The 24,980-nt window shown below is 51.8% G+C and overlaps 1 protein-coding gene across 13 annotated transcripts in view; it reads left to right on the forward strand.

The window, feature by feature from the left end:
- GDPD5 (glycerophosphodiester phosphodiesterase domain containing 5) overlaps window positions 1-24,980 on the forward strand; it is an 87,007-nt gene that overhangs the window by 40,841 nt on the left and 21,186 nt on the right. For 8 of the 13 annotated variants that reach the window (XM_023535525.1, XM_011368413.2, XM_011368414.2 and 5 more), the window contains 4 exons: window positions 4,657-4,833; window positions 19,930-20,033; window positions 23,017-23,110; window positions 23,780-23,839. In XM_023535525.1, coding sequence (XP_023391293.1) covers window positions 4,717-4,833; window positions 19,930-20,033; window positions 23,017-23,110; window positions 23,780-23,839 — 375 coding nt within the window. In that variant the 5' untranslated portion in view covers window positions 4,657-4,716. Of the gene's footprint in view, window positions 1-4,656; window positions 4,834-19,929; window positions 20,034-23,016; window positions 23,111-23,779; window positions 23,840-24,980 lie in introns of those variants that run through there. The other 5 variants (XM_011368415.2, XM_023535524.1, XM_023535527.1 and 2 more) reach the window with 2 other exon arrangements.

The raw sequence follows: 24,980 nt of genomic DNA on the forward strand, positions 1-24,980 counted from the left end.
GGAACTTGGCTGATATCAGCAGCTTTGGGAGGTGGCTTGGAGAAATCAATCCTAAGTCATGCCATTACCCTGGCAGGAAGGGTCGGGAGGAGGTGGGAGAGTCTGGTCCCTGAGAGCTTGTCTGAATGCCCAGGTTCTGAGCAACACATCTCTGTTAGCAGAACTTCCAGGTCTCCTTGGATGTGTAGTTTAGGAAGCCCCAGTGCCTCCTTCCCTGTGCTGACCACCAGGGACATAGGAATAACTCAGGCCATCCCATGGGGGAGGCGGACATGTCCACAGTACTCACGCAGGATGCCCAGGAAGAATCAGGAACACCCAGGGGTATGGGAAGCCAGGGAGAGCTTTCACGAAACTTGGGGCTCTGGGGAGGCTCCCTGAAGGAGGTAATATCTGAGCTGAGATTCGAAGGGTCAGGAGGTGTCAAGGGACAAGTTCTGGAGGGGTGAGATCCTGGTCATGTACCTGTTAAAAAGCTTGGTCTGGCTACAAGTGAGAGCATGGATTGGTGGGCCCTCCACCCCCTAACCTGACAGTGGCCAAGGGAATGGTGAGAAAAGGGCTTTGAGGGATGTTAGAGGCAGGTTGGGGGTGGTGAGGAGGTCGGTGTGGCTGTACTAGGTATGTAGGGCCTGGGTGACACCCCCCAGAGGCAGCCAGGAGCCTGCTATCTCAATTGAGAGGCAGAGATTGGGTGGCGTTGGCTGTGCCTGGTAACTGAAGCCGTGGGAGTGGACAAGATGGCCCAGGAGAACTTGAAAGGGAAAGAGAAAAAGTTTGCCTCCAAAAGATGCCCCTCAAGTTATGAATAGTGTGAAAATTCCTTTGGGGAGAGGCAGTCCCAAGAGCCACAGTCAGCTGAGTCTTGGGCTGAGGCCTCTTTTCCAGGTTTGAAATGGAATTTCCATTCTTGGATGGGCTGTAATGCTCATTTGTGGGGGCAGGGAGTGGTAGAGGGCAGAGGACATGTGGGAACCAGTCGCAGGGTTGAGGGTCCTGGGAAAGGAATGTGAAGGCAGGGGAACCTGGGCATGGACTCCTGGTGGCAGAATACCCACCTGCTGTACCTCAGTCATTGCAGCCATGTGCCCTCCTGGTACCCCTCGCCCCATTCATCTAGCCTATAAAAGTCAAGGCAAAGGCTGTTACCTCATATTACAGATTCAAAAAGCAAGGCCCAGGGAAGAGCTGAGAGGTCTCAGCCACAGGGCAAGTCAGTGTCTGATGCGGGATGAATCCAGGCCTCTTTCTACATATCAGCTGCCTCTTCCCTGCCTGGGGAGGAAGGGGCAGAGGTGGTGTTCGACCTAGCAGAAGAGGTCCTAATCTAGGGGTGCACAGGGTGCAATCTGACTGAGTAAAGCTGACAGCTGAGTAAGCCTGCTCCCCTGGTCTTCCTAACCCCATAGGAGCTAAACCAGCTGCCGTGGCATCCCCATCCCTTACTGTCCCCTAAGGCCTGGGTTCGGCTTGGCTCAGAGAATGCCCAGCAGCCACACCATATTCCACATGGCTCCCCTGGAACCATGGGCACAGAGGCTGCACTAGACAATTTCCAGCAATTAGGAGGCACTGGGTCAGTCGATAGTCTCAGCAAGCTCCAATACATCTTTCCCCTCAGACCAGAGGCTGTAATCCCTGTGTTGAGGTTAGCATTTGGGGGAGGAGAATAGATAGGTAGAGGCTGTGAACAAGGCCTAGAGGTGGAAGTAGTGGGCGGACCTGAAGCCCAGTGTGCCTCTATGGTACGGCCCCTGGGCATTTAGATAAAGGCATCTTAGAGCTTACCTTATAGGCCTCAGCTCAGCTGCCTCCAGGAAGCGGGCCCTGACTCTCCCTGCCATGGGTTAAGTGCCCACAGTCTCCCTTTACTCTCTCCACTACATGTTGCACTTATGAGCCATAATAGCCTGGTAGTTTCAGAGGTCAGCAAATTCTCCCTGTACGGCAGCAGTCCCCAACCTTTTTGGCACCAGGGACCAGTGCTCCTATGAGAATCTAGTACCTGGTGATCTGAGGTGGAACTGAGGTGGTGATGCTAGCGCTGGGGAGCAGCTGCAAATACAGATGAAGCTTCACTCACTCACCTGCCGCTCACCTCCTGCTGTGCGGCCCGTTTCCTAACAGGCCACGGACCAGTACTGGTCTGTGGCCCAGGGGTTGGGGACCCCTGCTGTAAAAGGTCCAGGCAGTAAGTATTTTAGGCTGTGTGGGCCATGAGAGGTCTGTTGTAACTACTCAACTCTACACTTACAGTTAAAGCAACCATAGACAATACACAAACAAATAAGCCTGGCTGCATCCAATGAAACTAGTTTGTGGTCACACTGAAGTTTTACTCTCATATAATTTTTATGTGTCACGTATGTGTTCTTGTTTTGATTTTTTCCTTCAATCATTTAAAAATGTAAAAACCACTCTTAGCTTGTGGGCTATATGGGAATAGTTGGCTGGCCAGATAGGGCCCGTGAGTCAACATTTTACCAACTGCTGGGTTACAGCAAGGTCCCTGGAGCCAGACCGCCTGGCTCTGCTGTGTGACCTATAGCAAATGGCTCTACCTTTCTGTGCTTTAGATGTCTCATCTGTAAAATAGGGATGGTAATGATAATAGTTTGGGACTGTAAAATGGTGCAGCCACTTTGGAAAATGGCTTTTGGAAATTCTTCAGAAGATTAAACAGAGCTACTATATGACCCAGAAATTCCATCCCAAAGTATGAACCCAAAAGAAATGAAAACATACATTCACAACAAAAACTTGTTCACAGCAGTGTTATTTGTAACACCCCCAAAATGATAACAACCCAAATGTCCGTCAACTGATGAATGGATAAATGCTATATCCATATAATTGAATATTATTCAGCCCTAAAAGAGAATGTAGTACTGATTCATGCTACAACATGGATGAACCTTGAAAATATTATATTAAGTGAAAGAAGCCAGTTGCAAAAGGCCATGTATTACATGATTTCATTTATATGAAATGTCTAGAGTAAGTATATCCAAAGAGACAGAAAGTAGATGTGTGGTTTTCGGGGTGGGGGGGTGGGAGTGGGTGAATGGGGGAGTAATTGCTATTGTGTATGCAGTTTTTTGTTAGGATGATGAAAATGTTTTGGAATTAGATAGAGGTGATGGTTGCACAACTTTGTGACTATCCTAAAAATCGAATATGCTAAATACTGAAGTATACACTTTAAAAGGGTGAATTTTATGCATTGTGAATTATATCTCAATTAAAAAAAAAGAAAAGATAATACTTACCCCATAGGTTACTGTTAGAGTTAGTACATGGACAGCACTTGGAACGGTACCTGGTGCACAGTAAGGGCCTGGTCGTGCCCCTTAGTGCTGTGAAGGCCCTAAGGGGGTCACTGTGGGTCACTGTGTCTGTCCTGTTCACAGTGTCTCCAAAGCCTAGGACAGGGTCTGGTTCAAAACAAATGGCTTCAAGTTTCTGAAGTCCCACAGATGAGAAGTCAAGTCCTGACTTCTTGGGCAAATCATTTTGCTGCTCTGAGCCCCAGGCTCCTCATTTAATAACTCCTGTTATTAAAATGGACAAAGATAATAGTGGTGTTAAGGGTCAGATGATGCCTGACATCAGGGTGTATGAGGTGCCTAAGCCAATGCCACCTGACCACACTTGGCCAATGCTAGCCCCAAGAGGCTGAGCCCTAGCAGGTACCTCCAGGGCACCAAGCAGGGCTGGGGCAGTTGCTCCTGGTGGCAGCAACTCAATCTACAAACCTCTATCATTGTTCCACCAATCTCCCACAGGGCCCCCTGTGCTGGGTCTCCCTGATCCTGAAGGAATGAACACTTTGGGGCCCAGAGCAGGTTCTCAGGTTGACTGTATCCAACAATCACTGTATCCAACAGTGACGGCAGGCCAGGCCCTGCCCCTTTCTCTCTCTGAACCTCAGTTCAATCAGTTATCAAATGGGTTTAAAACACAGTACCTGCCACTTCTGGTGGTTGTGACAGTGAGATGGAACAATGAATATACAGTGTTCACACAGTACCTGGAGTATTTTTAAGTGCTCAATGCATGTCAGCTTTATGAGCCATGTGATAATTTATTATAAAATATTTATTTGGAAAGTCTATGTGTAAGGCACTGTTATAGTTATGTTGGGGATACAACAGATAATAAAACAGACAAAATCCTTGCCTTTATGAAACTTACATTATAATGGGGTAGGCAGACAAGGAACAAAATAAGTGAATTACATTTGAGAACATAATCGAGAAAAAACACTGAGAATGGCTGAGAGAGCGTGGGAAGGAGTTGCAGTTTTACAGAAGGTGACCTGGGAAAGTCAGATTGAGACAAGGACATTTGAGAGAAGGAGACCACACGGGGTTCTCAGGGAAGAGCACTCCAGGCAGGGCAGAGGAAGCAGCAGTAGTATGCTGGGCAAGTGTGGCTGGAGGGGGGCGTGTGTGGATTTGATCAGGGGTGGGTGGCAGGGGACTGTCCTGGGAGACCTGCAAGGGTAGGCTTCTGACTCCAAGTGGGACTAGGACTCACTGCAGAACTCTGTGCAGAAGCTGGCTCACCCTGACCTAGGCCCCATTGACTTTTGCTGTGTCTGGTTCTGACTCCCCACCCCTCCCCTGCCTCACGGACCTGTGCTTCCTCCCGCAGGACCAGCCTGGGGCCTCCATGGGCTCCTGAGGGCTGGGCACCAGGGCCTCGGGTACGAGCATGGTGAGACACCAGCCCCTGCAGTACTATGAGCCCCAGCTGTGCCTCTCCTGCCTCACGGGCATCTACGGCTGCCGCTGGAAACGCTACCAGCGCTCGCATGATGACACCACACCGGTGAGCCATGCGGGAACTGGGTCAGAAAGACTTAGGGAGCCCCAGAGTTTGAGGAGAGGGATATCAGCTCTGTCATTCTGCTGCATGGCTCTGGACAGGTCACTGCTTTTTCTGGGTTTTAGTTCTCCCTCTGTAAAATGGGCCTATGGCAATTCTTGAATCTACCTGACTAGGTAGGCATGGTCACCCCGCCATGGCCAGTTGTTAACTCTCCTTTGACAGCATGGGGGCTGGGCTGCTCCTGAGCTCTGGGTAGGGAGGGGTGCTTTAGGAGGGGCACTCCAAGAGGAAGGGGTCACCCCAAGGTGAACAGAAGTTCTCAGCTTGCTGGCAAAGCCGATGGGAAGGCAGGCAGGTGGGGGTGGCTAGAGGGGAGGGTAAGGAGGTAGGCCAGGCCAGCAAGGAGCCTGGGAGCTGGGATGACCATGGCCTGGCACCAGGGCCCGGTCACCTGAGCCACAGGCCTGCCAGAGCTGGCAGCAGGTGCTCAGCTGGATAAAGAAAGCCCTCTTCAGTGTTCAGCTCCCCAGGCCAGACACTGAGCTGTACTTCATCCCTGGGGCACTATCAGCTGGTAAATCTAGTTTCTTCTTTGAAGGAACCCAATTCCTTTAAGAAGGAATGAAGAAAGAGATAAATTGTATTTATCTAAAAGCTTTGCTGCCTGAAAAACAACTTTCTTCTCCCCTCCTTGTCTGAACAAAGAAGCCAGCCTCCAAATTCAGCCAGCCCCAAAACAGGCAGGAGTAACTGAGGGTGGGGTGGCAGCTAAGGTCAGAGGGCAGGCATCACAGGGCTGTCTGGATGGGAATGTTGGGGAAGCTTGTCCCCTGCCTGCCCTCCTTCTCTGCCTGTGATGGTGAGGGACCGAGTGCTAGACTAAGTCAGGAGACTGGGTTCATGACCCCCAAATGGTGAAAAGCAGGTACCACCTGGTAGGCACCTGGCCCGATTCACTTCCATGTCCCCACTCCCAGCACAGAGAAAGCAATGTGCCACACTGAGGCAAGGGAGAGGAAGGGGCCAGCCCAAGACCACAGAGCAGGTCCCTGCACTGCTGAGACAGCAGTCCAGTCCCCACCCCAGGCCCTGCCTAGACAGCCTTTCCCTCTTACATGGACATAAGGGTTCTCCGACAGTGGTGCAGGCTGCGAGATCACGAGTTGGGCAGACCTCAAGTTCAAACGGTGCTTCTTCTACTTGTACTGTCAATGTAAGGAACGTCTACACCTGTAGAGAATTTTTGTGAGTTTATTTGAGCCAAACTAATGACAGTGCTGGGAAACAATATCTCAAATGCTCTGGAGAATAACAGTTTTGCAGCTTCTTTTATGCATTTGGAATTAAAGAGAGACGATTAAATGTAGGTGGGAAAAAGCAAGACAGGGATTGTATTACGGGAGAGTTAACAAGATTCTGTTCTCTCTTAAGGGTGGTTATCTTCCCAGGGGTCTGAAAAAGAGGCATTTCAAAGGGGTGTTAACCTAGATGCACAAAAAACAATGGATAGGGCTGGCTTAAGGCAAAGATGAAACTTTTATTAAAGAAGTTATAGACCTGGGGCATGACTACCCACCTTGATCTGCCCAGTTAGGAATTTATGATCAGATCACCCTGTGAGGTTACTTTTAGTTAGATTTATTACAGTGCCCTTTTTATGCCCACAGTACCTACTTGACTTTGAGCCTTCTTGCCTATGAAATAGCACACACCCCTCTCAAGTAGCTGCTGGGCAGATGGCTTCTAATAACAACATGAAGTGACCAGCACAGTGCTAGCTGTGACCAGTCATTAAGACCAGTCATTCCTGACTCCCAGCCCTTGGCCTCACCATCTCTGATATGGAAGAGGGGCTGGGTTAAGACTTTAGAATTCCTTGGCCACTCTGCTTCGCTCCCAGCTCTAGTTTCCTCAGAGACTTGGGGCAGGCAGCCAGGGCCTCCCTGGGTTGGGAAAGTCAGGAGGCCAGCAGCCAGCCTGCACCCCATGTGTCTTGAGCCAGGCGCAGTGCTGAGCAGTGACACACAGCCATTTGTGTTTCTCCCAACAATTTGTGAGCTAGGTGTCATGGCCACCATTTCATGTGGGGAAACAGAAGCTGGGGACATCGGGGACTAGGCCAAGGCCATGCAGCCAAAGAGGGGAAGAGCTTGGATCTGGACCCATGGTGTAGGAAGACAGCTGAGGTTAAGGAAAGGAGAAGGATGGCTGAGCCCCTAAGCAGAAAGCCCTTGGCTGTTAGAGTAGACCCTGGATGAAGGTTTATCTCCCAGGACATGTCATACCCCTTGTGGGGCCTGGGGCCAGCCAGTCATAAGCCGTGGAGTCAGGAAGTGATGAGTCTTGGCTGTGGCCAGCACAGAGCCCAGGGTGGAGGAAGTGGTGTGGGCTGAGGCTGGTTTTGAGCTGACTGGGAGCCCGAGTGGTACAGGCTCTGCAAATGGGGTGGGGTGCCAGGTATGGGGCAAAAGCAAAAAGGGTCTCAGGAGGCCACAAGCAATCTTGTCTGGGAGAGGGGAGAGGGTTTTGCGCCAGCTCTGGGTGGCAGGATTCCTGCAGAAATTGCCGAGCTCACCTCAGGTGACCCCAAGCTCCCAGCTGAGGATGAGCATTCTCCCCCTTTCCTGTCTCTCTCTCTGCTCCTGTTTCCCCTCCCACTTCCTGGGCTCCAGCCTCAGCCTGCTCTCCCTTTCTCTCTCTCTCCTCTCTTCTTTTCTATTCCCAGTCCCTCCAGAGACAGCTGCGTGAGGACCAGGATGTGGGGCTGGGCTCTCTGGCCTGACACAGGGAAGGGAACAGCCATCTGGTGTCTCAGAGTCAGGGCTGGTGCAGAGAAAGTGCTCCATAAATTTTGCTGAGGCCCCGGAGTGAGCTCTGGGAGCACAGATTGGGTAGTGAATGGAGAGCTGTTCGGGCCCAGGGTGGAGGAGAGGCCCCAGAAAGGGAATAAGGTCTAACTCTGGGCCTGCGCCTCTCCTCATCACACCTTTACCTCCTCTTTTAGAGACCCCTTGCCCTACCACCCCCACCCAGGTACTGCCTCACTTCAGGTCCTCTTGGGGAAACCCCCCTGCATCTCCCAACTCTGAGAAGCCCAGGGTTCAGTTCTCTGTGAAGCCAACCTCTCTGGGCCTCACCTGTTTAATGGGGTGACAGACCCGTGGTGTGTCACAGAAGCATTTTACTTTCATCCGCAGACTAGGAAATGAAGTGTGAAAATAAGGATAATAGTTAACATTTATTGAGTACCTATTGTATGTAGGGAGCATATGGCTTACATGCATTGCCCTGTTAACTGTTGTAACACCCCTGTGGGGCATGTTTAGTTGTTTTGCCCCATTTATGGATGGAAAAATCAGGCTTAGTGATTTGCGTCAAGAGCATCAGGAAATGGAGGCTCAGGAGGAGGACATGTGTGTTTTGAGTCTGAATGTTTTTACATGAGAGTGTGCAAGGTGAAGGAGGGGCGGGGAAGAGGACGTGGGAAGTTGCTTGATGGAGGAGAAAGAGCACTGGACCAGGAGCATTGGAAGAAGATAGGGAGTTGCCTGAACGCCACACAAGGGACCGTCTGTGTTTCCCTGGCCGCATCTGGCCCTGCAGTACCGGAGTGGATCCTGGGGAGGGTAGAGAGTGGCAGAGGGCTTGGGAGGGAGCCCCCACCTCCCACCCCCATCACTGGTCACTGTCGAAGCTGGCCTCCTTCCTTCCTGCTCCTCTGAGCCTTTGCTCACACTGCCCCCCTCCTCGCCAAGACACGCACTTGACAAATAAGGAAACAGGAAACTGAGGGCTAGAGAGGTGATATGACCTAGTCTCCAGTCCCCCCAGTACAGGGAGTGTAGGAGCCTGACAGCAGGAGGCCGGCTCACTCGACCTCTCAGAAGAGGAAGCAAAGCTTTTTATAACTGGGGATAATTAATTGGTTGTTGTCTGTGACTCATTACTCTAATACTGCCAATTAAGGACTTGGTAGGACAGAAGACAGTTCTCAGGCCGTCCCCACAGGACCCCCTGAAGACTGTACTTCTGTGGGAGGCAGCATAGTGTCAAAACCAGCTTCTCTGTAGCAAGAGAGGGATATAGGTCAGATACCTGGAGGAACTTTCCAGCCTGAGACACCAAAGGTGACAGCCAACTCTTTTGCACTTTATAGTATGTTTGCCCTTTGAATGCTGCTTTGAGCTTGTTTGATGCCCTCTGTCTTACAGATGGGGCTCCAGGAAGTGATTTCTGTAAGCCAAGGAGTGGAAGGCACAGCCTACTTTGCCCTTCCTTGTGCCTCCAGTACTGTGCCCTCTCTTTTGATCCACATCAGTCTTGTCTGAGATGCACTGGTTACTTATTCAATCAACAAACCTATCATGATATCTGCTCTGGACCCCGGGGTCACAGGTTTATCAGCCTGGTCCCCCTCCCTTGAAGGGCTCCCAGGTGGGCGTGGGAGCAGACAAAAAGCAACACACCCAGACCACCCAGGTGATCACTTCTAAGGCCAGGAAACCCCAGGCAGGAAAGCTTGCCTGAGCTGGTGTCTGCGAGAGAGTTAGTCTTGTCACGCCAGAGTAGGGAAGTGTTCCAGGCGGGGGTGGGAGGGTGGGGGGGCGGGGCTGCATGTACAGAGTGTTTTGTGTTTGGGAACTGAAAACAGTTTGGCTCCAGTGTGGCTTCGGTGTGAGGAAGGAGGATGTTGTCTGGAGCTGTATGAGGAGCCTGCACTCCATCCTGGGCAGTGGAGCCCAGTCAGACTTGGGCTGGACAAGGACCACTCTGGTCAAATCACAGAGAATGCATGCTGAGGGCCTTTGTGGAGATGGGGAGGGCAGGGAACCAGTGAGAAAGGCTGGGGCCTCAAGCGGGGAAAGGAGATGCAGGGAGGTAGCAAAGAGAAAGATTCTACAGACCCTTAGAAGGTTCGATCAACAGAATGGCTGCGGAAGAGACTGAGAGGCTCTGATGATGCCTCCCATCATCTTGTGATCTCCAGCTGGAGCTGGCAACCATACTATGCCCAGGAGTGAGTGAGACGGGCAGACTAGTCTCAGTAGATTCCAGGAATAGTGCAGTGGATGTGGGTGGAACACGGACAAAATAAATCTCCCCGCCTCCAGTTGCCTACTTCCTGTGATGGGAGCAGGAAGACACCTGCTGTGAGGAAATCCATCAGCAGTCCTTCTCTGCGCCCCTCCACACATGCCACTGAAGCCATTACAGGACCACCTCACCCTTTCACAGCACTGTGTCTTTGCTCGGGCCGTCCTCTCTGCCTGAAATTCTCTTCCTGTCTTGTTTCTGCCTCTCAAGGCTCATTGCAAATGTCTGTTCCTCTAAGAAGTTCCCCCACATCAAACAAAAAAAGTTGGGCCTCCTTCCCTTCTTCCTTCCCAACCTGGGCTCCTGCAGCACCTTGGGCCTGGGCCGCCCATGTGGATTGTGACTTTCTGTGTCTCCCGCTAGACACTGTTTTGAGTCCATTGGGTTTGTGCCCCAATGGAGCCACAGTCCATGGTCTATGGCCATTCCAACCTGAACAAGCCCGATGTCTGATCTCGGAAGCTAAGCAGGGTTGGGCCTGGTTAGTACTTGGATGGGAGACCACCTAGGACGACCAGGTTTTATACGCATAAATTTAAAAAAAAAAAAAGATGGAGGTACAAATCCATGCCCCAAGGGCCCAATTAGATAAGGGATACCAGTGTGCTTATACCAAAGAAACCATTGCTCCAGCCTTGGGGGAAAACGGTTCTCTCTACAAACTGGGAAGGGATGGCTGTTCCCTTCTCTGGTGCTCTGGAGAAAACGGACCTAGCAGATCAGAGAGGCAATCTCTGAAAATGGGAAGATAAGGCCCCATTTTATCCTTTAAATGTTACAGAGTTGCTAAGACCCCATTTTATCCTTTCAACATTACAGAGTTGCTAAGAGGATAAGAAAATGAGAGATGATATTATTGCATCCACGAGAGGGAAAAGAGGCTGGCAGAGCCCCGGTTTGTTGCAGCGCAGGGAGCTGACGATTTATCTCTGCAATAAAGCCATGCCATTTCTGGCTTTCAGGAACCCCCGCACCCCGCCTAGCTTCTCTCTGACTGTTGCTCAGGGTTTCTGGCATGGCCGTGCCATGCTCCAGGGGAAGTGGCTAAGCCTCTGTGTTCATGACACTCGTGACTACCTTGAGTGGCTACTTAGGGAGTGTGGATGGGGCAGGATGATGATGGTGGATCAGCAGGGGGTGCATCTACCCACTGCCCTATGGCCTTGGCAGTGTCCTCTGAGGGGCTCTGGGATAATCTCTCCTAAGGGCCCCCAGCTCTTCTGCTCAGATCTCCCCATGGGTCAATGCAACCCACAGGATGGGCGGGAGAGATGGGGTGCTCCAAGCTGGGCCTGGTTCCATTCTCCTGCCTAATGAGCAGCTCTGAGTGCCCCCCAGCAGAAGAAGGGCAGACAGAGGCCTAATTGCCCTGCTCTCTGGAGCCCAGAAAAATAAATCCATCCTCTTAGGCTGTCAGGAGCTGGCTGGGGGTGGGGATTCTAATCCCTTTGCCTGCTCAGCCCTAATGCTGTCATACATCTCAAACCTCCTCGTGCCACCCCTCCCCCAAAGCTCCTGTGTCAGGCCCAAAGTAATCCTGCCAGGGCCTGCCCATCTCTCTCTTCCAGGAGCTCCCCACACCCTTCCCAGCTGACATTTCCTAGGCTTTTTCTGTGTATCAGTTCCCCCGCCCCCCGCTGCATGCCCCCAACACGTACACATTTGGAACTTAGTGAGGGTGAAACAGGCTGGTGATTGTAAGAACTGGGTGCCCAAGATGTGGCCTGCAGGTGAGCAGACTGGGTAGGAAGACACCCTTCAATCTATCTTTCTAGTCTCTGCAGGGCTGTGTGGTGCTGAGGGTACAGCTGACTCGGACCTCAAAGCAGAGCCAGGACCACAGGGGTGGCTCAGGGGCCACAGCTCAGCCATGTGGAAGGAGCTGTGCCAGGCAGAGCCAGCACAGAGGAAGAGGGCTGCTTCGTGGCAGACTAGACAACCTAGAAACAGTCCACACACTCTGAGGATGTGCTGTGTGCTAAATGAACGTGGGAGTTATTGCAAATCTCATAAATGGTATAGGGACAGCCAAAGGATCCATTTGGCAAAAGTAAAATTAGATCCCTGCCTCTTACCTCAAACCAAAATAAATCCCAGATAGATTAAAATGTATTTTGTTCTATTTTTAAAGTTTTTTTTTTTCTATTTAGGAAGCACACATTTGTTGAGAAATTTCAAACAATGTGGAAAGATGTAAAGTAAAAGAAATGCTCATCTTAATGCTTTAGCGATGTCTTTCAAACCTCTCTCCATACATGTAGACATCCATATGAAGCTATAGATAGACTGATATAAATAGATGGGTTACAGATTTAAATGTAAACAATGAAGCTGGGAATTATGAGTTTAAAATATGAGTTAGATATACAATCTCGGGCCACCTCCCATAAACATGATAGATACCAAAGGCAAAACCTATAAAGGAAAAGAGAGAGATTTGACTGCATAAAAATTTATACAAAATGCATGATAAACAAAATTAAAGTCAAATGATACAATAAAAAATATACAATATACATGGAAATTAATACTCTTACACAGAGAAAGCTTTTATAAACCCATAAGGAAAGAAGCCAGTGCCCCCAAACAAAGCCTGCGTGCCTGGCTCTGCACTTTTGCACTTTCCACTCCCTCCCTCTGCCTAAATCAAGGTTCCCTAACCTTGTCATCCCAGCAAGCCCTTTCTTCCAGCTTTGCTGCAGGTGTCTCCTCTTCCTGGAAGCCCTCCAGACCTTCACTCTTCCCATAACTGGCAATGTGCTCCTAAGCAGCCCATGCTTTCCCCATTTGCCCCGCTCATTTCCTAGGAATCGAGTTGCACATTGGCTGGTCAGTCATCTGTGCAGAGTGGAGTCTGGGCCTCGTTTATATCCCAGGGTCAGCACAAATGTGTAGAGAGTAGTGTCAAGGACAAGGAGGGGAAACACTGGGATTTAGTTTGGTATGGGGTGTGAGGTAGAGGTGTAATCGTATTTTTTACCAAATAGGTGTCTAGATGTCACCATCTGTTGGATTCTCTATCATTTCTGTACCAATTTATCATGTTCAAGTCCTGTGTCCATGCTTCCAGGCCATTCACCTTCTTTGGTCTCAGTTTCTCTGTTTTTTAACTGGACCTTTAGAGGACAAGGCGAGATGATCTCTGAAATCTTCTCTAACTGAAATTCTAGGGATCCCTCCCTGGCACTGCCTGTGATTTATAGCACGACCTTGGGCAAGGACCTGCTTCCTGAGCCTGTTTCCTCAGTCAGACAAGGGTAATTACACATCTTGCTTCTTGTCGCTTTGGGACAGTTGGAGACTAGAGGCACCCAGACCTAAGTGTGAATTCTGGCCACACCATTATGTTTGCCTGTCGTGACCTTGGGCAAGTCATTTCCCCTCTCTGAGTCCTGGTTTTCTCCGACTTTCCTGCCTACTTTGTAGAGCTTGAAGAGGATGAGGTGAGATGGGCAAGTAGAGGGCTCTTAGGAGTACCCCCCAGCTCTATGAATAGCTCACATAGAGCTCTATCCCCCATAGGCAGTGATGGGGGGCTGTGAGGCAAGGTGGGGCAGCTGCTATGCCAGGGTCTTCTTCCTCTATCCACACTGGCTCCTAAGACTGCTGCCTGGAGAGCCAGACCTGACCTCTGCATCTACTGACCATGGCAACCCCGAGCCTGGGCTGAAGGCGGATGATCTACTGGCTGTCCTCAGCAGCCGGAAGAATTGGGTGTAGAATGGGGGTTAGGGGAAGACTTGATCACTGCCTTCACATAATTAAAGGTCTGTCAGACGCAAAATGATAATTAAAGGAATGATCATGGATTTGGTGACTTACAGTTTACATCTATAATCTTATTCAGGGCTGGCAGGCCTCCTGTGAGGTAGAGGTGATGTCATCCCCATGAACAGAGGAAGCTGAGGCTTGAGGTCCTGATCAATTGGCCCACAGCCATGCAGCTAGTGGGCAGAAGGGCCGGCTCTTGATTATATACTCCCACATCCTGGTCCTTTGACCCCAATATTTCTTGCCTTTTTGCGGGACATGTTCTGTGTGGTATCAGAGAACCAGCTGCAGGGTGGCAGTCAAGGAGGCAGATTTCAGATTTCCTCAGGGAGGGACAGAGGGAAGGGTAATAACTCATACTGCCTTCCAGTCACCAGACACTTTGCAGGTCCCACAGGTCTGTGCAGCACTCCAGCACTGTTGCCCCATTTTACAGAGCTGGAAGCTAGCTCTCAGAGAAGATAAATAAATATTTTCTCCAAGGCCACACTTTTAGTAAGTGGTCAAACCCAGTTTTGTGGACTGCCTCTATCTGGCTGCTGTCTTAGAAGGAAGACGTTTCAGTCCAGAGGAGGACCAGGCAGCATCCAGGGGGAGAGTGCCCATCCCTGGAGCTGCAGGAGCAGAAGCAGGGTAGACTCCTGCCCTAGAGGCTGCAGAGGCAGTCTCTGCCTGGAGGTGATAGGCAGGGAACAGGAGTCTAACAAGACAGCTTCGGCTCTGCAACTATGTGAAACTGAAGTCTGTGATGGTGTCAAGGCCGGGAAGGTGGCTCCAGCTTCTGTTCAGGGACCCAGGGGGTGTCTATGTGCATCCTGGCTTGGAGCCGAGGTCTGGAGCAGCAAAGGCAGCAGCAGGGCCTGTGCCAGCACTTCCTGTGTGAGTCCTGGGTTTGTGGCTACAGCCGTGCTGAGCGGCTGTGTGAGCCCCAGCTGCTAATAAGCTCTTACCACACGCACGTTTCTTTCTGAATGCAGAAGGATCTGGAGTGGGCAGGACGGAGAGGAAGAAGGGTGAGGAGAAGACGTGACAATCAGCATGAGACAGGGAGGAGCAGCAGCAGCCTCAGGGAAACTGGAACACGTTACTCAGCAAAGGATCAAGGGTCTCATCTTCCTGGAGCATGGGAGCAGGAAGAAGAGATGAGGCAGGGGGTGTGGGGCTGAATGCCCACAGCCTCTGGGGCTGGGGCCTCTGGGATTCTGTCACAGCCACCCCTGGGAGCAGTAATGGAGCATTCTGCCCCATCCACAGCCAGGGCCCATCGCTTTCCCAGCTGCTCTCAGCAACCTCTCCGTGCCTGCTGCACCCATCAGCTCAGGAACTGCCTACCTTTGTCCTGTTCCCAGGTAGCGACAAGGCTCTGAAGGAGGCTGGGGAGTCCCAGGAGCTGCTTCTCTTGGTTCTCTGAGGCCTCCAGGCTCGGCCTGAGGTTAAGTCTGGGATTGGATGATGGCCTTGTCCACTGGAGGCCCTGAAGCCTCCCTATATGAGTCACATTCACACCTTCTGTTCCTCACACCATATCTGAACACCACCTTGTGCCCTGAAGGAATCCACAGCCCAGTGAACTGTTCCTTATTATGTTGCTACTGTGTGCCACTTGACTTTTTGTCACCTCATATAAAACCAACCCTTTGAGATAGGGGTTTTTACTTCTATTTTATAGCTGAGAAAACTGAGGCTCAGAGATGCCGAATAGCTTGCCCAAATGGCAGAACCAGGTCTGTCTGTCTCTCAAACTTGGGCTTTTTCCGCCTCCACAATTCAGAATGTGGGCAAGGGTCAAATTAGTGGGTAACAAGAGTCTGTGCAGAAGTGGTCAGGGAAAGGAGATCTTCAGGGGCTGGAGCGGTGGGAGAGTTTCTCAAAGGAGAAAGGGGCTTGGCCTAGGCGTGGACCCTGGAGAGAGAGAGAAGAACCCCTGTAAGCCGAGCTGTGCCGGGGTGGCCATACTGGTCTCAGAGGGCGAGGGTAGGTTTTGGAGAGAGATGGGCAGAGCTGGCTCCTGAGGGGCCTGTGGAGGATGGCCTTCTGTTAGGACATCTGGGTTCAGTCTTGCCTGCACTCCTCCTTGATTTGGTGACTCTGGGTACATTGCTCCACCTCTGAGTCACCTCCACTTACCCATACTGAGCCTTTGTGCAAATTAGCAAAAGGCACCCCTTCCCCAGGACTCTTGACCAACATCTACTGAAAAATTGTCATGACAAATATGCGCACTGATGGTCACCACAATGTGAATGGTACTTTTTATCCTTGGGGTCCACAACTTGCTCAGCTGTACATGGTGGCCCTTCAATGAGCCTTGGTGTTTTCGTTTGCTCTCGAATGGGGATCAATACCCATAAACAAATAGCCCCAGGCATTGTGTAGACTGTGAGGGGTGACAGAGGGCCAGTGGACCCACCATCTCTCTCCTGACACCCGAGACCACATCTCCTGGGAGCAGGCTCAGGCCGCTCGCTCGTCTCTAGTGCCCTGACAACAACCATTAGTGCCTTTTGGAGCCTCTTTGTCAGTGGAGCTGCTCTCTAGGCCACTTCCTCCCGCCAGTTCCCTGCCTTCCCCTCTCCCCTGCCATTCAGTTTTTTCCTCTGATTGTTCTTAGAGTGACCTGCTGTCTCCCTCCCCAATATGCTGGGGCCTCTTCAATTCCATCTACAGGTTCCCTGTGATCATGGGGCCTCTGGCTTCCAGCTCCCAGGACTGTCATCTCTAGGTGACCACAAATCCCAACTTGTGTTCAGTTCTGATAATGGGGTTCCTAGTTCCTTGTAGCTTAGGCCCTGCCCCCATTCATGCCATGCCCTGGGTGCCTCACGCACCTGTCAGTTCTAATCTAGATGCTTCCTAGGGGCGGGGCAGGGTGGCCGCTCATTCCCGCCCTGTCCTCCCTGCCCTACTCTCAGGATCTAGGCAAGTGCACACAGTGGTCCCTAGTGTACAAGACTCCTGTCTGCCATGGGCCCTCCCGACCCCTGCAGTCTTCCTGGCCACGTATCAGCATTGCACCTGGTCCTACATCACACCTCGCCACAGGACATCTCCCAACACCTGTGGCACTGTCCCCCATCCCTGCAGCCAGCCACCTGGTCCTGCTACCTATCAAGTTTCAAACTGCTTGCCTGGGATAGGACCCGTCGTAGGCCAAGGCTCCCCCCGTCACCTGGGCCCCTCTCAGAACTTTGTCTACTGGCCAGAGGTTCAGCAGCCTTATGCCTGCTGAGGTAGAGCCATCTCTGGACAGATGGCCACTTACCACTGCCAGCTCAGCGTCCACAGAAGACTAAGGGCTCCTCTGTGGGGATGGGGTGGTTAGCCTCTAGAGAAATCTCTCCTCAGTGGGCGTACTTATTCAGAGGTAGTAGAAAGGGTGTTTCCTTACCTACTGTTTTATTATAAAATCTTTCCTAAGTTCCCACCCTACCCCGGGAACATGGAGACCACCCAGATCTTCAAGGCTGTACCGTACTTGAAGATCTGTAGCAGGGAGACCGCACATAGAGACAGGTACAGAACTTCGGGGGTGTGCCCTAACAGACGTGGGTAATGGGAGTTCTGAGGGGAAGAGAGTCTCCCCGTAGAGATAGGGAAGCCCTCAGGAAGGAGGAAGGTTTGTCCAAGGGCCAAGTTGCTTTCTAGATGGGAGGGTATGGCTCATGCGAAGGCACAGGGCTTGAAAGAGCCCGTTTGCGAGACTGTGGGTGATTTTGTGCATGGCATGTAATTGCATGTGTGGGGCAAAGGTGGGGGCTGGGGACACAGAGCTTGGCCTGGGCTGAGGGGCTCAGGCCAGTGCAGCTCTCAGGCTAGTGCATGGTGTGACCAGAGGTTGCTCAGGCTTGGGAGACTCAGCTGTTTAGGCTGGCCTGGGACCCAGCAGCTGCACTCTGCAGGAAATGTAGCAAAGGAATTTTTATTTGTGAGCAAAAAAGAATTGGAGGCAGCAAGAGGGACTCTTAGAAGGACTAGACCTGGGTGGGGGGATGCTAGACCAGCCAGGGTGGGGGTGCTGGCTCAGACATGGCAGTGTGGGCCAGCCCCTCCGGAGCCAGAGTCCCATGGCCTAGCTGCAGGAAGCAGGACTGAACTGTGGCCCTTCTCTGTTTCTTAAGGCAGTACGTGCCATTTTCTGGCTGGTGGCTGCCAGGGTCCCATTGCTCCAGAATGGCTTGCCCTGCTCTTAGCCAGAGTTTCTCCATTCCTGAGCAAGGCTGGGTCTCGCTAGGCCTAGAGCTGGGGCTCATGCCATTCTGTGTCTGGGTGGGCCAGACACCAGTGGCCTACTCTCTGAGAAGCCATCCCTTCCACGTGCTGGAAACACGGTTTTAGAGTGTCAACACCTTCACATCTCTGTTTTTGTACAAAGTGGGGCTAAGCAAGGCAGTCTGGTTCCTCACGTAACAGTGAGTGGAGGAGGCTGCTTTAATTACACCTAAGCTCGAGCCCTCCTTCCTAAGGCTAGGTCCAAAGCAGTGCTCAGTGTGTATAGTCATGATTCGTCAGAGTTTGCAGGTCTTTCCTGCATGCTGGGGAGAGGCGGAACATACTTACAGCTGCATTGATAGAATGCTGACTACCTGGCGTGGTTCTCAGCACTTGACCTGTACTCCTTCATCTAATTCTCACATCAACCCCATGGATCAGTACTATTATTGTCCTCATTTCAAAGAGGGGAAACTGAGGCACAGAGAGGTTAACGTTAACTTGTGATGCCCAAGGTAATACAGCTAGCAAGTGGTGGAGAGGGAGTCTGGCTCCAGGCACCAGCATGACCACCCCAGTGTGGTGTGTCTCGGTGGTGGAGGGTGGAGGTATCCTGGGCAGTGAGTGAATTCTCCCTCCTCTTCTTACAGCCATAAAAACTAAGGGAGTGGTGCCAGGCTCAGTCCCTGTCCTTGCAGAACCCAAAGAGATGCAGGGTCATCATCTGGGAGACGCAGTCACATGAGCCACATTGTACACACCGTGTACAGAGTGTGACTTTAGAGACAGGAACACTGATGCTGTGGGAGCACCGAGGAGAGAGCGTGGGTGGCAGGAGCATAGTCCAGATAGGCTTCACAGAGGAGGTGACATTTGTGCTGACTTAAAAAGTGAATGGGAATAATAGGTGACAAAACCCAGGGGCAGTGGCCCTTCCAGAGTGAGGCAACTGGTAAGGGATATAAAGCTGGAGAGGTGGGTGGGGCACCCCCAGAAGGGACCCCTGCTTGGCTAAGCAGTGAGGAGCCATCAAGAGGGTAAATTGGGGTTAGAACTGTAGCTCAGAGCTGGCTATCCTACGTGGGTGGAGGTAGCTGCAGGCAGCCTGGCAAGGGGCTTCCTAGGCAGTGCCCACATGAGAGGTGCCTGGCCGCTCCAAGCCCTCTGGCCCCTTTAGGAGGATGCTCGTGGTCCTCTCCTGCACTGACTTTCCTCAAGGACTGTTGGTCTGTTCTGATGATCTCAGCAGTTTTCCCAGAGAGCAGGATGTCCAAGCTTGTTGTGCTTCTGAGATAAGGGGACGGATGAAAGCAAGGATAAACCCAAGGGCCCAGAGGAAGCGCCTGCAGACCTCTGGGCCAGCCCTTCAGGAAGCAGCAGTGGAGGGTCAGAAGCCCCCTTACCCTGCCCCCTGCAGGAGACAGGGGTGGCTGGCCCAGCCTTGAGAGGCCAGTGTCCTTCTTCAAATCTGGCGGGTAGGGATGGGGGCTAGGCTAACTTGCTATATGACTTGGGCAATTGCTTTACCTCTCTGGGCTTCTATCTTTTTGTTTTTGTTTTTGTTTATTTGTTTTTATCAGTAGCACTGGACAGGGGTAGGGAAGAACAGTACCTGCTTTGTAGGCCTGTGTGAGGAGAGAAGGAGGTGAGGGATGTGACCTCACAGTCTACAGATCACCATGCCAGTGGGAAGACTCAGGGCAGATGCGGCCTTTGCTCCTGGAGCCATCACCAGAATGGGGAGACTGGCTCACACTGGAAACACCTCAGACTGAAGCAAAAAGGGCCCAGCCCCTAGGGTCAGGTGGACCCCTGACCTGGCTCCTAGCTCTTCACCATTTTATAACTTCAGGCTCCGTGATGTTGGACAGGTCACTTCCGCTCTCTGAGCCTCAGGTCCCTACCAGAAGACAGCCATAATCTCTGGCTACAAAGGGGCAGAAGGGGGCACATTCAGTGGGAAGCAGCCTAGGGGGCCAGCCCCCGACCTCACTCGACCCCTTTCCTGCTCTGCTCTTCCAGTGGGAACGCCTCTGGTTCCTGCTCCTCACCATCACCTTCGGCCTCACGCTTACCTGGCTCTACTTCTGGTGGGAAGTCCACAATGACTACGATGAATTCAACTGGTGAGTGAGTGAGGGGTCGGCATGGGGATGGGCCCTGGGTTCCGGGATCCAGCAACAGGACCTGGGGGCTTTGGTTTGAGCCTCTCGAGCTGGCCCTCAGAGCTCTGCTACCTGCTCTCTGTGGCCTTGAGGGCAGGGTCCTCTGGAAAGAACAAAGCCTGGCAGGAGCTAAGTCCAGCTAGGAAGAGCAGGGAGCTCCTTCCTGGGGCTGCTATCTTGGAAAATCAGAATGGAAGGTTGAGACAGAACTCCAAGGCCCAGAGAGACCAAGGCCTTAACAGAGAAGGTAGCCCCAGACCTGAGCAGTGCCTTGGGCAGGGCTAACAGATGCTGTGGTTCTGGGACAACTCAGGTTCTGGGTGAACACCAACCCAACCCAAGGGCAGGGCTGTCTGGGCACAGTACCTGGGTCCAGGAGGGCACCCGTTTCTATCCCACCCCTACCCCCACTGCCTGCCTTTGTCAAACAGTGGAAAGTCACAGGAGGAGGGGAAGGACCCTGGGTTCTAGTGGGAACACCTCCATAGACAAATGTAGAAACTAAGGCCCAAGGTCACACAACCAGTCGGGATCAGAGTTGGGGCTCGGAAACCAGATCTCCTTACTCCCCCATTCAGTGCTATGTCTTCTTTTTGGTCAGAAGTTCAGCTTAGTATGACTCTGAGCAAGTCCCTGGTCCTCTCTGAGCCTCACTGTCCTTTTTTGGAAAATGGCACAACTCCAACTTCATCAGTTCTTTTTCTGAGGACGAAATGAGATGATAGACTTGAGAGGCCTCAAAGCTCTACCTAAACCTCAGGGCTGCTTCCTGGGAGGCTGATCTCCAGCTGGAAGGCAGCTGTGATGTTAGAACTGGGGATTTCTAGGACTCCAAGCTTCTGATGGGCCATGGTTCTAGGGTTCTGTGATGATCCTAAGATTCTGCTCATGGAGTTGGGCATCCACTCCCCTCAGCATGGCCCTAGACTATGCCTCTGTTCTTAATGAGCACATTGAAAGGCATACGTCTGTCCCACTGCAGCCTGGCAAGATGAGCCTGAGCCCCAGCTGAGTCCCAGAGGTGGCCTCTGGCCTTTATTAAATACCATAAATCAATTATTCATCCTTGCAGGTATCCAGAGCACAGACACTGTTGTGGGTATATAAGAACATTCCTTGCTGGCTCTCGACTACAGACCTCGGACAGTTCTGCCAGGACTGAGGTCTGCTGCCTGGGAGATTGTTGGGTCTATCCTCCTCATGTACAGATGGGGAAACTAAGGTTCAGAGAGGACCAGGACTCACATGTGGCTGCACAACCAGTTAGTACCAAAAAGACATATTGAGGACAGCGTGAGGAGACAGAGGCTCGGAGAGGTTAAGGGGCCTTTCCAAAGTCACACAGTGACATGCAAACAGTTCTAGGTCAGGGCCTTGCGCCTGACTGTATCATGACTGCCTCATGCTGTCCACGGAGCTAGCCCACTCTTCCCAGAGAGTGAGCTCCCTGTTCCCGGGTGGCTCAAGGGATGGGTGCCCGCTCTGTTGGGAAGAGTGCAGAGGGAAGGCCTGCCTGGGACTTAGAGATGGCCTGAACACCTACAGCTTCCTCAGCCTGTTACTGTAGTTTCTTACAGTCAGTGCTGGGATTCAGGAGAGGCTGGCCCAGGCTTCATGCTCTCGAGTCTCTGGGGATGGTTCATGCAGTGAGAGGATGCAAGTGACCCAGATGGACAAGGCAGGACACCGAGAGCCAGGGAGGAGCTGTCTGGGCTGTCGCTGTACAGGACCCCCTGCCAAAAGTGAGCCAGAACACCTTTGAGGAGCTGTTACCAGGAGCAGGTCCCATCCTCACTGGGCTTCAGTTTCCCTAACTGTACAGTAAGAAGAGAACAGTCAGTGATCTTCCAGGCAGCAGATTTTCCCGTGGAACCTGAGGGTGAAGGCCAGCGAAGGGCGCAGGGGAAGGCATATGCTCCACAGTGCCCTGCTGGTATCTCCTCCCAGGCCCCTGCCAAGACTCAAAATGGCAGCAGGCCTGAAACTGCCTGGCACCAGCTCAGATATTCTGATGGCCCTGAGCAAGTTGCTACCTTCTCTGAGCCTCAGTTTCCCCAGTTGTACAGGGAGGATGTGGGTGGTTCGACCTTTCTGGAGAGCAACCAAGCAGTATTTATCAGGAGTCTTAAAAATTTCATTCCCTTTGACCTATATTTGTAGGAGTCTATCCTAAGGAAATAATTACTAATACAGAAAAATATGTGCAAAATTTTCTTTTTTGTATGTTAATTTATAATAGTGAAAAATTGGAAACAATTAATTGCCATTAGTAGGAGATTGGCTACATATGGTACATTAATCCCAGAGGACCATGTGGCTTTTGAAAAATCACATTTTGTTAGGATTTTTTATCGACATCAGTAAATGTCTATATGATAATAAAAAGAGAATTGATTGAGTACTTACCATGAGCCCCGCCCCCTTCCTCAGGAAACCCTATGAAGGGCATTTTATCAATTCTAAAACCCTTTAGTTTCATTTTCACATTTTAACATTGAAATTGAGATGAATGTCACTGATGGATGGCATCTTAGAATCGGCGAAGCCTATCGCCTCCACAGGTCTCCCCTACAAGCCAGCAAGAGGCAGAGTGGGGAGTTGAATCTGCATGCACCTCCCTCCAAGGCCTAAACTCTGACCACTATGCTGTATGCAGCAGGTCCCAGCTCTGCTGTTTACACAAATATATAAGCATAGAGGTGAAACCCAATGGAAGAAAAGTCAGCCAAGTGTTACTTCTGAACAGTAGAATTATAGGAAATTGTATTCTTTGTGCTCTTGGCATGCCCAGGTGCCTACCATGAGCCTTCTAAAGGCCTGACTGATGATCAGGAGCACAGTGACATTACTACAAGAGCAGGCAGAGCCTGGTCCCTGAGCCAGGCTGGCCCGAGGGAATGTTCTGTTTCTGGTGGAGGTCTGACCCTGGCCTCTTCTCCTGCAGGTACCTCTACAACCGAATGGGCTACTGGAGTGATTGGTTTGTGCCCATCCTCATGACCACGGCTGCTGCCTTCACTTACATCGCAGGCCTCCTGGTATGTGGGGGCTGTCTCAGAGGGCAGGCGGCCCTGCTCTCAGGGGAAGGGAGACTTAGCCTGTGCCAGCTGATGGAGGGGTCCACCCTGATCTAAACAGGGAAGCTGCCTTTTCCCTGGGCTTCTTAGGCTGCTGCGCCTCTGGGGCTTGGTTCCTTTGAGGTGGGAGTTCACCTTGCTTTTGCCCCAGGACTGTTTTCCCCTGACCCAGTTAGAGCAATCCCACTGTTAGGACCCACGGGAGACTTCATCTTTTGGGAACTTTTTCTTTGGTTCCTGCTCTCAGAACTTTACTCTCTCAGACTCAAGTCAATCCCCATACTGGACTGGCGGGGCTCCTTAGGCACCAGGCTCAAATCTGCTTTAGCATCCTGGGTCCTGGAACTCCCAAAACATTAATTGGGCATTTTAAGTGCAGCAGGGCCCAGTGACTTCTTGAGGGAGACATCCCAGAGGAGGAAGAGCCTAGAGGCGTGGAATAATCTGGGAGGAGGCCAGGCTTGGGCTGGGCTGAGCTGAGCATTCCCATTGCCTACTGAGAGGGTTTGCTGACTGCCCTGAGCCAGGCCCAGACAGCAATGGGGAGAAGGGTGTCTAGGGAATTGGCAGAAACCTTTGAGTCACACATGGTGCCTAACTGTTGCCCTGTGGGCCCCGCCCCCTCTTCAGGTCCTGGCACTATGTCACATTGCCGTGGGGCAGCAGATGAACCTGCACTGGCTGCACAAGGTAAGGGCTGCCTCCATGAGGGTTGAGAGAGGGGAGAGGAGGCTGGAGGCCACAGGAGCAGAGGAAGAGCCTAGACACATCATCCATCTGGATCGTGATTGTAATTGTTCTGGTAGCTAACACTGAGTGCTCACTGTGCCCCGCAGTGTCCTCACAGCCGGGCCTGTATTAACTCATTTAACCCTCACAGTAGCCCTATGATGTAGGTACTGTTATCCCATTTTGCACTTGGGAAAACTGAAATATGAAGAGGTTAAGTAACTCACCCAAGATCTCCCACTTAATAAGGAGAAGATCCAGGATCCTAACCCTGTAACCTGGCAATTAAGCAGCATGGGTCACAGCTCCAGCCCTCTGTTGGGGCTCTGCCTCTGGTCTCACCCTCTCTTCATTCTTCAGCAAGCTCATTCTAAAACTCTGATCCAGTGATGTGATTCTCAGCTTAAAGCTCTTTCCACCACTCCCATTGCTCCCAGGATGATCCAAACTCCCCCACCTAGCACTCAGATCTTGCATGTCTAGGCCCCTACTGATGTCTCCCAACTGCTATCATGGTACTGTCTCCCCCCAGCTTCTGCCACATGAGACTTCTCAGTATGCGTTAGCATGTCTGCCTCTCTCTATTTTACCTATTCTCTCTTGCTTCCCTTTCTCTCTGTTTTGGATCCTTCCTTAGTTCTCCCCCACCTGCACAGGCTGCTTGGACTCCCCCAGCTCCTGCAGGCTCCCCTACCACAGTCCTGAGCATTTGTGTTGTCCATTTCCATCTAGCTCCTGACCCCAACCCTCCCCAGTCTGGAAGCTCCTTGCAGGCCAGAATTGTTCCCAGTGCCCCGCTTAGGGCTAGGTCCAAAGCAGGGAGGCTTCGTATGTTCCAAGCCATAGCCCTTTCGCTATTCATTGGTGCCGAATGTATGTGCCTGATGCCTGCTCTTCTTGAGGCCCCAGCTCTGTGCAGGAGTGGCACAGAGCTGACCAAGAGAGAGCTTCTCCCTCCCAGGAGCACTTAGGCCTTGGAGGGAGGGCTGGGCCATCTCTTCCTTTCCAGGGCTTGGCGCAGAGTGGGCACGCCATTAAAGAAGGGGCAGAAATGTCCAGAAATAACCATGAGCCCATGAGATGGGTCCAGAGGACTCTGAGG

The sequence above is a fragment of the Pteropus vampyrus genome, unplaced genomic scaffold (genome assembly GCF_000151845.1).
Source record: "Pteropus vampyrus isolate Shadow unplaced genomic scaffold, Pvam_2.0 Scaffold141, whole genome shotgun sequence".
NCBI lineage: Eukaryota > Metazoa > Chordata > Mammalia > Chiroptera > Pteropodidae > Pteropus > Pteropus vampyrus.